Source organism: Gopherus flavomarginatus, chromosome 4 (genome assembly GCF_025201925.1).
Source record: "Gopherus flavomarginatus isolate rGopFla2 chromosome 4, rGopFla2.mat.asm, whole genome shotgun sequence".
Lineage (NCBI taxonomy): Eukaryota > Metazoa > Chordata > Testudines > Testudinidae > Gopherus > Gopherus flavomarginatus.
This window is the reverse complement of record NC_066620.1, coordinates 70427289-70442504: the sequence shown is the minus strand read 5'-3', so window position 1 is coordinate 70442504 and position 15216 is coordinate 70427289. Positions and strand designations below refer to the sequence as shown.

At 40.6% G+C, this 15216-nt stretch overlaps 1 protein-coding gene across 6 annotated transcripts in view; it reads left to right on the top strand.

The window, feature by feature from the left end:
* CRIM1 (cysteine rich transmembrane BMP regulator 1) overlaps positions 1 to 12661 on the top strand; it is a 321806-nt gene extending 309145 nt beyond the window's left edge. For all 6 annotated transcript variants that reach the window (XM_050950291.1, XM_050950290.1, XM_050950288.1 and 3 more), the window contains 2 exons: positions 1884 to 2071; positions 9833 to 12661. In XM_050950291.1, coding sequence (XP_050806248.1) covers positions 1884 to 2071; positions 9833 to 10009 — 365 coding nt within the window. In that variant the 3' untranslated portion in view covers positions 10010 to 12661. The remainder of the gene's footprint in view (positions 1 to 1883; positions 2072 to 9832) is intronic.
* Positions 12662 to 15216: the final 2555 nt, after the last annotated feature.

The following is a 15216-nucleotide window of genomic DNA, read 5'->3' as shown; positions in this document are numbered from 1 at the left end:
CATGAAAAGATAGGAGTTGCCTTACCAAGTGTGAGGTCAGTCTAACGAGACAATTTAATTAACAGTAGGATACCAAGGGAAGAAAAATAACTTTTGTAGTGGTAATTAGTGGCCCATTTCAAACAGTTGACAAGAAGGTGTGAGTCTTTATTCAGGCCTAATTTGATGGTGTCCAGTTTGCAAATTAATTCCAGTTCTGCAGTTTCACGTTGCAGTCTGTTTTTTGTTGAAGAATTGCCACTTTTAGGTTTGTTATTGAGTGACCAGGGAGATTGAAGTGTTCTCCTACCGGTTTTTGAATGTTGTTATTCCTGATGTCAGATTTGTGTCCATTTATTCTTTTGTGTAGAGACTGTCCGGTTTGGCCAATGTACCTGACAAAGAGGCATTGCTGGCACATGATAGCATATATCACATTGGTAGATGTGCAGGTGAATAAGCCCCTGATAGTATGGCTGATGTGGTTAGGTCCTGTGATAGTGTCCCTTGAATAGAAATGTGGACAGAGTTGGCACTTGGGTTTGTTACAGGGTTTGGTTCCTGGGTTGGTGTTTTTGTTGTGTGGTATGTAGTTGCTGGTGAGTATTTGCTTCAGGTTCGGGGGCTGTCTGTAAGCGAGGACTGACCCGTCTCCCAAGGTCTATGAGAGTGAGGGATCGTCCTTCAGGATAGGTTGTAGTTCCTTGATGATGCGCTGGAGAGGTTTTAGTTGGGGGCTATAGGTGATGGCTAGTGGCGTCCTGTTACATTTTGTTGGGCCTGTCTTGTAGTAGGTGACTTCTGGGTACCCTTCTTGCTCTGTCAATCTGTTTCTTCACTTTAGGAGGTGGGTATTGTAGTTTTAAGAACGCTTGATAGAAATCCTGTAGGTGTTTTTCTCTGTCTGAGGGATCGGAGCAAAAGCAGTTGTATCTTAGAGCTTGGCTGTAGACAATGGATTGTGTGATGTGGTCTGAATGAAAGCTGGAGGCATGTAAGTAAGTATAGTAGTCAGTATGTTTCCGGTATAGGATGATGTTTATGTGACCATCGCTTATTAGCACTGTAGTGTCTAGGAAGTGAACGCCATGCATCTGATGAAGTGGGTTCTAGCCCACGAAATCTGATGCCCAAATAAATGTTAGTCTCTAAGGTGCCACAAGAACTCCTCATTTGTTTTTGCTGATACAGACTAACACGGCTACCACTCTGAAACCTGAAGATTCTTAAGTGTTGCAAGGAACAAGTGCTGAGCTTACTGTAACTCAGGTCCTCAAAGATATAAAAGGGAAATGAAAAACAGATATAAGTATCTGTGTCTTATGTACATGTATGTTCCATATTACTGTAAAACCCGAGCACCTTGCAATCCTTAATGTATTTATACTTACAGCACTACTGTGAGGTAGCTTTTACAGTATGATCAAAAATAGGTAATTAAGCTGGAATCTCATATAGGAGAAGCTGAGAAAAAAATTGGCTCTTGGAGAACAGCCACCACACTGAAAGGATAAAACAAGACAGTGAAAGATCTACTATAAATAAACATGATCATAGAAAAATGATGGCTTCATAAATCACAACTGATAGAATGACATAGTATTATTAGGACGACCAAAAGATAAAAATCCACTTCATATGGAATAGTTACTTGAAAATATGCAGAAATCATTATTCCGGCCACAAAAACTGTGGCTAATAACAAATGAGAGAACACACAAGGGTGACCTTCTCCCTAAATATCAATAGGGTAAAATTTCAGGATATGGTTAACCAAAATAAATAAATAAATACAAGGCCACAGTACTGACACTGGTACTTCCATAATCCTATTCTTGTTTATGGTCAAGACAGAAAAGGAGCACGTAAATGTTTTTGTTGCTAACAAATGCTCACACTTTCAGACATGAGTCATCTTCAAGGAGATTTCAGAGAAGGCATTGGACTACACTCCAGTGAAGATACATCTCTCAACTCTGTTGCCTGGGTGACAGTTCCCATCATGACAGCCCTGGTTCTTATTATAGCCCTTCTGCTTGTCAATCAGAAAAAGCAGTGGATACCAGTGTCCTGCTACAGAGCCCCAACAAAGGTACAATGTTAAAACTTCTATATCTAGATTTTTGCTTTTCTGGAAAGCAGGGAGGTCTCCTGAAATGTATTGTAGGATACAGTTGAGTCCACTTAATGTCAACTCATTTAAATGAATTTTTTCCATGTCTCAAACCGTTTGTACTAATTCAGAACAATTATGCTTATATAATGTCAAATTAATATCACCAATTACCTACTCCATATACTACTGAATTTTCAGGAGGTAAAACCAAGCCAATCTCAAGTGAGACTGTCAAAAAACACAGGCAGACACCCCAAACTAGTAGTAAAGTCTATAATTAGATTTTACCAAGCCAATACCAAATGTACATTCCGGATCACTATACCAGTATTACCATGGAGTCACAGACAGTCCCCTGAGACCCTCCAGCCTGTCTTGCCACCCAGGCAAACTGAACCTAGTGATAAAATGTTATTAAAACCAAAAATCAGATCACATCAGGTTACTCCCAACCCCAAAGGGTCAATCACTTACCCCTAGTCAGGTGATACTCTGACTCACATCAAAGACAACTCTGGCAGCCAATTGTTCTATTAAACTAACTAAAGGTTTATTAGCTAAGAAAAAGTGAGTTATTGAGAGGTTAAAGCACGTAAAATACATTAACAAGTGAGTCTAAGTTTGTAAATCCAAAATAATGGCAGCGATGTTATCATCTGCTAGTTTTCCATAAATTTCTCAGGGTTACTCAAAATAACTTTTGTGGATCTCTGTTTTGCATCTGGAATGTTTCCCTATGAATGCTCAAATTGTTCAGAGATGCTGGATCCTTTTTTTAATCATATTTATAGCTTTTCCACACAGAAAGCAGTGTGAAAAATGTCTTTACTCCTCCACCATCTCTTGCTTTGAAATGAGCATTTCCTGTTACAGCCATTAAGTCCTTCATTAGCATTTCCAAGGTTCCATTCACATTTGATGAATTTAGTCTCTGAGATATACACAATGTAAAAGGTAATGTAGTAACAAATAACAATCCTTCAGTAGTTTTCATTAAGTTTATACATCAAGTACATTCTTACCACACCTTTGATGTAGGGTTATCTAATTACCAAGGTATACATAATGTAAACATAATTACAGGGGTATATGCAATGCAAATATAATTTAATAACAGATAGTTACACATAAGTGAATACACTAACATTAGCATCTCTTTTTATATCTATTAGCGTATGAGTGAATTATTCTGAATGCATACTCATACTTCTTTGATATTCATACAGAAGTGAACTGGCCTATTGCTCTCACCTGAACTGGTCTATCAGTGTGGCAGCCCCTTCTTCCAAAATGGCCACATGCTATCATCGTTCTCATTGGGAGCAAAACCAAGAACATCATCTTGACTGAGGACAGTCTGTTTTCTCAGTCTCATTGAGAACAATAGTATATGAGACATTTTGAAAAGGGGCAATTCCTGGTGAAACTTTCTGCAGAAGAATATTAGTCTTCAATCACTGCTGAAGAAACAACTTTCAGTTAAGAAGGATAATGCCAAAAAATGGCCACTAAACTGTTAAAAACATCAAAGTTAGCCAATGCACAAACTTTCAGAGAGTTTTCATTATATGATAGGTTTGAAGAGTCTGCATTATTCCATTAAGATCATTTAAGATTTAAAAAGATGCTAAATTTCTTTTAAAAATTAATTTGAATTTATAAACTAATAAATGGATTTATTTTTAAATTCTCAGAAAATTCATTTTCTGGCCCCCAAAAAAGGTCTATAATTTTGGAGAGGTTACAGTGTATTCTTCCTGTATAAGTGATTGAGTCTCTGCTTTAAGTACAAAACTGTGGAACTAGAATAATAATAAAAGCCTGAATAGTACTTCTGCTTGTTATCTCACCAGCACCCAGGGTAAGAGGAACAGACTTTTACTTGTTGATTGAAATCACAGTCAGAGCAATCCCTGAAAGCACCTTTTTTGTCACCCTTCATCTTTCACATTTACCATAGTCATTACCAGAACTAATTATCCATTTCAATTTAGTTTTCTCAAATATCAATTTATATGAATGATAAACACATGTTGCTGCAGCCATGAATTCCCACCCCTTTTTGTCTGGGGCCAACTTCTCTCATGTATTGGTCCCTGGGGTCTCTAGAACCTATCACACCATGCCCTCAACCTGCTTGTCACATCTCACACATTCTGTCTTGCTGTGCTTTTAACACTTTTTTTTTTCTTTTTTAATAATTTTTCTTGTTTCTTTCTGTTGTTTGTTCTTGTTACTCCCACCAGGCCCTCCTCTTGCTCCTCAGTAGTCCCACCACTGTGTCCCACTCAGGAGCTTGTCTTTTAATCATGCTACAAAGCAGTTTGTATAGATACAGTGTAGCACCACCTAGTGGAAGAGTACATAACACACAGCCAGAAGTAGCAACAGATTAAGGAAGAGACCATATAAGCCAGTGCCCAAATTCCTGTAAAAAAGGAAAGGTTTGCCCCACAGAGAAATTTGGGTAGGAACAGCTGTGCTATATCTTCTCTAAATTTACCATAGATGCAGATAAGTGGGACAATGGCAGATCTTTATTCTACTAATTTTCTACTGTCCTATCACATGAGATGTCCCCTAAATGTTGCAAAATATTACTTATTGGATTGTTTTGACAACATAAAAATCAAAGTTGTTTAGGGACATACTCTGACCCTTTCCTCACAATGAGTAGAACCTTAGTCTGCAAGTGGTCCTACTGACTTGAGTGGGACGACCCTTGAAGTAAGGGGCAACTCAGTATAGCAAAAGTCTCAGAATCTGGCACTTAAGTTAGAAGGGCTACATCTAGGTTTATTTGTGTGATAAGGGTTTGCCAGATCAGGCCCTAGATTTGCTAAGTAGTTGAAATCTACCAGAAACCTTGTTTTTACTATTGCAAGTAAATTTAGGAAAATCTATTACCTTATCCAATGCTTACAGAAGCATTTTTGTTTCAAACTCTAGCACCTGCATAGTGTAACCCATTGGCTTAGACGCGTGCAGTTTTTCTCAGTTATAGGCAAGTTCTTGTTTGAAGACTAGTGAATATGCAAATGGTCAAATTTTATTCAATACCTCACCTTTTTTTTTCTTTTGAGTTACTTCCTCCAGATACCCCTAATTCTTTTGTACCTCTATCTGTTGGATGAGGGGACACTTCCTAATAAGTTTCAACAACTGGGAAATGTCTTGGGTCCAATTGTACATATTCACGAGCCTTCCTGCCACCCTCACTCTTCTCCTCTGAAGTAATCATTCTTAATTATTATTTATCCATTTATTTATATTGTTTCCATATATAATTCAAATGATACAAGAATGAAAATAAGGTCTCTGATCTAGAAAGGTTACAGTCATTTGTGTGCTTGAGATTTCTCCTATTTCTTATAATAACTTTCTTTATAGACAGTCTGGAGCAGCCAAGTCTCTTTGGGTCATTAGTATTCCAATAAGTCAGTGCCCATTACAATTCTGTGTGGGACAAGATTTTCCTAGCTTCATGGACACATTGAGTATGTGGCTTCTCATTCTTAAGAAAAGTAGATGAATAATTCTCACAGTACAACTACATTAGAAATCATACTAAGAGATAATTCAGTTAGGAAGCCCTTTATAATAGTAACAAATCAGATCGCTGAGACTGACACAAGCCTTTGATCTGTTATTCTTTTGAAGTCTCGCCATCAGTGCATTAGTCACTTCAGCCATATAGCCCTGAATCGCTGCAAAATCCAATAAACATCATGGTTTTTTTCCCAAACATGGAGTGTTTTCAGCTAGAAACCACAAGCCTCTCATTTGAACTATTGGCAGCCTGTATGAGAGAAAACAAAAACAGAAGGAAATGTCAGCCATAAAATTTCATCCTACATAAGTGATGACATTTTACTTTATATCCAAAGCAAACAAATCTATAGCAGAATAAATTAAAAAAAATAAAACATTACTGCTTATTAGTAGGATACAGTTCACACCACCAGAACAGAAGCCCTGATGCTAACTGTAATGATCCAAAATAATATACATAAATGGACATATTTAACTGTAAACAAAAAGGCTTATATTACGTCAAATTTTGGGGAAAAAATTGATTCACATAAGGCAAATTATGTGAAGTCATTCCAAAATCCCAAAGATCTAAACATTTGGGAAGATTTTTGCCTTTAATAGATGAAATGGGAACTGTACAAATTAATCTTACCAACAATTTTATTCCTACATATTGAAAGAAGTGGCAACTATCTATCTTGACAGGGAAGTTAATGACCTGGTATTACTAGTATAAATCAGTGCCAAATAATGTAAATCTGTCTTTATACATTAAAATATCAAATTGATTTTCTGTAATAACCTATTTGTAGATTTGATAGTGGTCTAAGCACAGATTCAAACGCTATCATTTCTTATATCATCAATAGTAAAACAACATCTTTTTTAATATTTTTCCTGAGTAACAGCAATTGTGTGGTTAAGAGTATTAGACCCACTGTAAATAGTTTTCAGGTCTGGTAAATGTTGTAGCATCTCTTCAACATTTATCTGACTTGGCAAACATTTATTGTGTACTTACACTTCTCTCTATCACACATCATGAGTTAAGTCGGTTCATCTAATCCAGGATTTTCTTATCTAATTTATGAGAAAGTCATGCAGAACTGTATCAAAGACCTTACCAAAGTTAAGAAGCACTATGACCACTACACTTCATTTATCCACCAAGCTTTTTATCTTATTAAAGACAAAGCACCAGGTAGTGATGAGTTACATCCAGCTATATAATATAAGAGTAGAGAATCAGGTAGGTGAGCTATTATTTTTAAATCTTTTTAATGCCAAAGAAGCACAGCACTCAGTGTGATTACTGTCATTCCAATATAGAAATTAAAGGTTGTAAAAAGAGGCTTTCCAGAGACGTGTATGGCCCTGATCCTACAAAATGATCTGTGGACTGGACCTTCAGGCCAACACTGAGTCCTGCTAAAGTTAATGGGACTCAGCACAGGCACAAGTGTCTGTTCAAGCAGATCCTTTTGCAGGAACAGGGCATAAATTAGGAAAGATTTTCAAAAATCATTTAAGGACTATTCGAGGTACATCTGGAAAAGAAAAGAAGATTTGATATGAATAGACCTGGATTACTGAATACAAATCTTTGATCAATAAATCTCTTTATGATTTGGATCATCCGAGAGAGGCTATGCAACCTTAACTCTATCCACCTTGTACATATGCATTATGTTAGTCTAATTACATGATCACATATTATTTTTTCCACAGGACTCCTGCCTCATTCAGTGCACAGGTTAAACAATGAATGAGGCAGGATATGTAATGAAAGAGGCAGTTGTCTGTAGGACCCCTGACTCATTCAGTGCAGAAGCTAGAAGTCGTATAATAAATGAGAGAATGGACTGCAGGTATAGAAAGGATGGTCTTATGATTAAGGCACTGGAGGGGACCCAGGAGAGAGATTAATTCTTTATCTGGCTTGGTCACAGACTTACTATAAGGCGTTGGACAAGTCATTTTTAATTTTTCAGAGGCACTCACTTGATTGTATGTTCTTTATTTTTGGATGCCCAACTTGAGATGAATGAACATGGCTTAATTTTCAGGAGTGCTGAGCACTAACAAATCCAGATGAATGCAGTGCAGTTACAGTGTAGCGTACTCTGCTAGATACCAAAAATCATGGAGGGAACAGAAACACTGGATATCTGGCTTATTACAATCTAAATCACTAAACCCCTCTTTTTGCACTATGATTACAGAGGTGTTAATGGACCCCACTCTACCTTTGAATGGGTCCTTACAATATGTGCTAACTACTTATACTAAATTATCTGTTCCATCTTGCATTTTGCTGTGATGCTGGGAATTCCTTTCCCAGACCTCAGGAAGAGATCTATGTGGCACAAAAGCTGGTCTCTCACCCACCTAGTCTCTCTCAAATCCAGATGAAGTCATTGAAACTGTGGGTTCTCAGCATCTTTGAAGAATCAAGTACTAACTGTCTCAAATTGGGCACCCGATCACTGAGGAACTGCAAATTAGTGTATAGTTTTCCAGATTTCAAGTGAGCATAGAGACTGCGCCATCCCTAATCTATTGGCAGTGCCTGGCCTGAGCCTTGTCCCTACCAATTATGGTGCCCTACGCAGCCCAAGCACATGCTCCCCCTCCCCTTGTCCTGCAGAAGGGTCTGGGATGCGCTCAAGGCTTGCAGGGCCAAAGAGGCAGGAGCTGTGTGGGGGTGTGATTTGGGGGCTCTACAGGCCCAGAGCAGCTGGGGGCATTAGCGGGGGGGGGGGGGCCTGGCACTGGCAGCAGGAATGACCCAGCCCCAGCCGTGTTGCTCGGCCCAGCCCCAGCCGTGTTGCTCGGGGGGAAAAGGCTTGGGGAAAGGGGTCCGCCCCCACCCCGCCGCACTCACTGTCAGCGGGAAGTGGAGCAGGCTGGGGCTGGGTTGCTCTGCTTCCCGCAAATGCTAGTGAACGCGGGGGTAGGCCTGACCCCTGCTGCCAGTGCCAGGCCCCCCTGCTAATCCTCTTGGCCGCATCTATCGCTGGGGGAGGGGGCTTGGGAGAAGGGGTGGAAAATGGGGGCGGGAAGAGACGGGGCAGGGGTAGAGAGAGTTGTCCCAGGCCCCGCACATCCCTAGGAACATCCCTGTCCCTTGCAGTGGGCGCACCTCAGAGGGGGGCCAGCTGGGGGATGGGACTGGCTGCTGGCGCTGCTGCATATGAAGCATGCAGCTGCATAGGCCACCGTGAAATTTGGGACAATTTGGTGCCTCAAATTTTGTAGTGCCCTACGCAGCTGCATATTCTGTGTATGCCTAAGGATGGCCCTGCCTGGCATCCCAAAGAGGGCAGGCAGCCCTCTTTTACCCACAGAGCAAGAGACATGTAGGAGGAAGACTAGACTTTGTAAAGGGTTGTAATATAATAGCAGATCTGCTGCCTTTGCCTGTCAGAATTCTGGGAAGCAGAATACCAGTGCTCCCTCAAGAGTCATAGCTCCATACAGGGGTGGCTCCAGGCCCCAGCACGCCAAGCGCATGCTTGGGGCAGCATGCTGCAGGGGGCACTCTGCTGGTCGCCAGGAGGGCAGCAGGCAGGGTGCCTTCAGCAGCATGCCTGTGGAGGGTCCGCTGGTCCCGCGGCTGCGGTGGACCTCCCGCAGATGTGCCTGCGGATGCTCCACCGGAGCCGCGGGACCAGCGGACGCTCCGCAGGCACGCCTGCGGGAGGTCCACCGGAGCCACAGAACCGGCGAGCGGCAGAGCGCCCCCCATGCCATGCTTGGGGCGGCGACACATCTAGAGCCGCCCCTGGCTCCATAGCAATTTGTAAAATGTATTGTATCTAACAGGCACAATCCAGCCTGAAATTATAAAGCTTTCATTAAATGTAGAGTGTAAAATACTTTATAATATGTATAGTAAAGGTAGCAGAGTTGTCACCAAATCTTTCCAAATGAAAAGGATTCATTTGCCAGCTTCTGGTCCCAAGAAATTATATACCTGTGGCCCAAACATTGCAGTCCTTACTCAGCTCTTACTCAGTCCATGGGAGTCTTGACTTAGCAAGGACTGCAAAAGTTGAATCTTTGTAACAAAGAAAAATAGTTCAGTGTGATTTTTGTTTTTGGGAACTTTGTGTCACAAACATTTCCCATTACCTGTTGTGGAGAGAAGACAACAGTGGTGTATGAACTGGATTTTTATGTTTTTTTTTTCTTTTCCAACAGCCTTCTTGCCTAAACAATCAGCTGGTATACGTGGATTGCAAGAAAGGTACCATGGTCCAGGTGGACAGTTCTCAGAGAATGCTAAGAATTGCTGACCCAGATTCAAGATACAGTGGATTCTACAGCATGCAAAAACAGAACAACCTGCAGGCAGATAATTTCTATCAAACAGTTTGAAGAATTGCACCTTTGCCAAGGATTTGAGAAAGAAGGAAAGCGAGAGACTAAGTCTGCTATTAAAATAAAACTAGAATTGTGCACTTGCTTAGTGGATTGTATTGGATTTGTGACTTCATGTACAGTCTAAGACCTTACTGGGATGGGCTCTGACTCCTGCAATGTGCCAGAACAAACATTCCCACTTTTCCTTGCGATAACTGACCAAGAGTTTCTTAGAACCAAAGTTTTAAAACTTGTTAAGATGTATTTGCTTGTAACATAGCTATAGAGATTGTTTGGGTGGGTGAATTTGGGGTTGGGTGGTGAAATGAGAGAAAGCTTCAAAGAAAGAAAAGCTGGTCAAGCTTGGCTCGGGGAGAGAACAAATAAAGAATATTGCCAAGCATCAGGATGGTGGCTTTTCTTGTTGCTCTGAAACTGCATTTGTTGCAGCAAAGCCTAACCCCACATGGAAACAGAAAACAGAGGTCTGATTTTTTTTTTCCCAGCTGTTGCTACAAAAGTATACTCCTAGAACAGAACCTGTCATGTCACAGGTATGGTGTAGCTGCATATATTTTTCTATATGACAAGAAGCTGCAGTAGTTAATGATATAGCAAGGAAAAGGTTATAGCAGAATATAAAGGGTGGGTTTATTAAGGATGTATAAAATTATACCTTGTGCTGCTTTTTGTTTTAATTTTGTTTTCTGCAGAGCTGATTGGCCAGATTTTGGCAGAGTTAGCAAATGACTGAGACCTAAATAATTCCTGATATGAGCACTGGATCTTTTGAGGGCAGTATTGAAAGAAGGAAGGGAAAGTCAAGAACACCATGCAGTTCCAGGGGCTTTTGTTTGTTGTGTTTTTGTTTTGTTGTTAATCTCTGGTTGTTTGGACAATTTCAGTGGAGGAGAAGGAAAAAATATTTTTGTTGGACAAAGCTCTTGCTTAAATGAAAGAGTAAAAAAGAGACTGTTTTAAGGTTTTTCCTGTTCTTATTTACTGGTTATGCAGATTAGAAACTACTTCCATGCTAGGAAGCTACTTAATTTTAATTGTGTATTACTCAAGCACCTTTTTTGAAGCTCAGAAAAAAGGAGATCATGCTTCTTTAAACATTAGCATTATAGGAATATTTATGTAAATATAATTATGCTAAAAACAACAAAGTATTTGTATGTCTGTGTGTATATATGTGCATATATATAATGTGTGTGCATACACACAAACACACTATATATGTATATGTGTATATATACAGTATATATATAGTATCAATCTGTATATATACAGTATATATATAATTTTCTATTTTTTTTCTTGTTGAATGTATTTTTATCTGAGAGATTTTACCCAGAGCAGAAACAGATAAAACAGGCATTCCATAGCAGTGCTTAATTGCTTGTGAGTTTAGGAAAGACAAGAGGAGCATCTCATTCTACCTACCGTTTTATTTGATTTGAAAGTGTTTTGTGTGTGTGTGCGCGCGTGCGCATGTACGCGTGTACACGCTTGTGTTTGCGTGTGTGTGTGTATGGTATGTGCACGATTATAGCAGTAAGCATTGCTCTTGCTACATTTCAGGGTGTTTCTTTTTTTCTTTTCCTGCTTAGCCTTAAAAAGGCTTTTAATGAATGCATCGGCTAGAGACACTGATGGCAATATACATGCAGCACTAATCAGCTCCGTAGAATAACACCATCAGCTCCTTGATTTTTTTTAATTCAAACAATTGTTTGAAACAACTACTGGAATATTGTCCACATTAAGCTGGAAGTTTGTTGTAGCTTGCCTCATTGATAACTCTGACTGTGTAATACAAAGTTAACTTTCCAGACAGGTCCTGGCACTTTTATACTAATTACCCATTTGTGCATTGCCTTTTTTTCTTTTACAAATGCTTGTCATAAAAGACACAGATACCCAGTATGCTTAATGTGAAAAGAAAATGTATTTTTTTGTAAAGGAACTCTCAAGTATTGTTGTAAATACTTGGTCAGAGGTTGCTGAACTTTAAAACTGAAAAAAAAAAAACCTAATTTATTATTATAATGACCTAATTTATTAATCTGAAGATTAACAATTTTTTGTTTTAGAATATCAGAAAGGTGTTCTAGCTGTTTGCATCAAAGAAAAAAATAGGTGTTTCATTAAGGGTCAACATTTTTTCTATTTATATATGACTTCAGTTTCCAAAAACAAGAAAAAATGTAGTCCTCCCAGTATTTTGTACTCAATATGATACTGAAACAGATATGTTTCTGTCCAGTTATTACAAAGATTCTGTCAAGACAAATCATCCATTCCTTGCATAAGAGTAAGCAGTCTTTATCCAGAAATTGTAAAAGCTTGCTTTTGTTTTACAATCAAGGCCATATTCTGAAAATATTAGCAGGATATAGGACATGGTATAAAATGTTTATTATTTTATTATTATTTTAAAGATATGATTTATCCTATGTGCTGTATCCATTACACTCTTTTACTTTGGTTCCTGTTGTGCTCTTGTAAGAGAAATGCAGATATAATTTTCTGAAAAATAAAATAGACGCATATGTGGCACTCGGAGTGCACTGCAGTTCAGCAGATTGCTTGTTTACTTTTTTAACTGTAAGGCGGTTTCTTGTAATTTGGCTCTTGGCAGCACAATAAAAATTTTAAACCTAATGATGCACTTTTTAAAAAATGTTCATATGAATGACTACCATAAAATGTTTGAGACATTAGTTTATAATTTATTTATTCTATGGTGATTTATTTCCTTCACATTTGAATTTGTACATTATTTTTGCCCAACATTGTTCTAAAGTAGTTTTGAACCAAGACAGGTCAACTACAGGCCTTTCAATTAGGGACAGTTTTTGTCTCACACATGAGGTTTGAACTGAAGAATTTTCACAGGGTCATTAGAAAATGTTTGTGAAGTTCTAGCAATAAAATTATGGACTATATCAAACTTCACCTCATCTCATAAACTGAAATGTCTCATCTTAAACTTTAATACATATTAACATAAGAATTACTATACTGGGTCAAACCAATGTTCCAGCTAGCCCAATATCCAGTGGCCAGAACCAGAGCTTCAGTGACTTGTACAGAAAAGGACAACTGAAGCGATCCTCCCATCTTCCCCGTCCAGCTCCTCTGTCAAAGGTTTAAGGTTGTCCCCAGCATGGGGTTGCATCCCTGACCATCTTGGCTAATAAATATTAATGGACCTATCCTCCATGAACTTATCTAGTTCTTATTTGAACTGTTCCACATTTGGCCATCACATACCAGGGGAATGAGTTTCACAAGTTAATTGTGCACGGTGTGAAAAAGTACTTCTGCTTGTTTGTATTAAACCTTCAAACTATTAATTACATAGGGTGACCCCATTTTTTGTATTGTGGGAATGGGTAAATAACACTTCCTTACTCACTTTTTCCACACCACTGGTGATTTTATAGATCTCTACCATATCCCTCCTTAGTTGTCAATTTCTAAGATAAACAGTACTAACCTTTTTAGTCTCTCCTTGTATGGAAACCATTCAATACCTTTGATCCTCTTTGTTGCCCTTCTCTGAACCTTTTCCAATTCCACTATATCCTTTTTGAGATGGGACAACCAGAACTGAACACTATTCAAGGTGTGGGCATATCCTGCATTTATATAGTGGCATGATATTTTCTGTCATATTTTCTACTCCTTTCCTAATAGTTCCTAACATTGTTAGCCTTTTTGACCATTGCTGCACATTGAGCTGAAGTTTTCAGAGACTGAGTATCCATGGTGACTCAGATCTCTAGCCTCAGTGGTAATGGTTAATTTAGAAGCCCTAATTTTGTATATATACAGAGGAAACGTGGGTGGGGGCGGCACGCATGGTCATGTGCATCCCCCTCCCCCAGATTTCTGCCAGAGTTTGCTGGCTGGGCTGCCTCCCTGTGCAGCAGCTCCTGGAGCTGGTGAACTGCAAGCTGTGGCCACAGGGAAAGGGAGAAGCAAACAGCTGGGAGTTGCAGGGAGGAGGCATTGAGAATAAGGGGGGGGGGTGTGCCTGGGAGTTGGGGGAGAGATTCAAGCTGTTCAAAGGAGAGGGGGACCATTAAATTGTGCCTCCCTACTCAGCAGGTACCAGTCATCTCTGCATTTATAGTTGGGATTATATTTTCTAATGTGCATTATTTTGCATTTATCAACACTGAATTTCATCTGTTGTTTTGTGAGATCCCTCTGTAACCAGGGCCGGATTAATGCAAGGGCTTTAGGGGCTGCAATCCAGTGCCCCAGGCTAAGGGGGAACCGTCGCAACAGGGCTCAGGCAGGCTACCTGCATGCTGAGGCCCCATGCCGCTCCCAGAAGCAGCTGGCTGCTGGCATGTCTGAGGCCCCTTGTGGGGGGGAAGGTGGCTCCCATTGGCTAGGAACTGGCCAATCAGAGCTGTGGGGGTGGTGCTTGTGGGCATGGGCAATGCACGGGGACACGCTCTCCCCCTCCCCAAGCGGCACACAGAGATGTGCCAGCAGCCAGCCACTTCCGGGAGCAGCATAGGGCTATGGCAGGAAGGAAGGCAGCCTGCCTAACCCTTGCTGTGCTGCTGGCTGGGAGCCACCTGTGGCAGGGAGTCCCGGGGACAGTCGGGACAGGGAGGGCACAGAGGTTGAGAGGGGTGGTCAGGGGACAGGGAATGGGGGGAGTTGGATCGTGAGCGTTCCGGGGGTCGGTCAGAACTCAGCGGGGGAGGTGGATAGGGGTCGGGGCAGTCGGGAAAGGGAGCAGGGTTGGGGTCTCTGGGGGACGGTGAGGGGACAAGGAGCAGAATGGGTCGGGGATTCTGAGTGGGGGCGGGCAGTCGGGGGGCAGGAAGTGGGTGGGGGTTGGATAGGGGGCAGGGCCAGGCTGTTTGGGAGGTACAGCCTTCCCTACTTAAAGCTCATTCAGCAGTTTGAGGCTTGCAGAAGAGCCAAGCTGTTAGCTTTTCCATTAGGTCTACCATCCCTTTCACTTCTCAAATGCCAAATTATAGTCTATATTTAATTTCAGTGCCATAGGGAGATTCATGTCAGGGGAGGGTAGCTTAATTTAAAATTAGACACTTGGGGAGGGATCACATGAGAAGAGCAATATCCTTCCCAACCCTACCAAGGGAGACCCCCCACTTCCCTGCATTCCCTGAGGTTTTCAAGGGGTTAATTCAGTGATTCTCAAACTTTAATACTGGTGACCCCTTTCA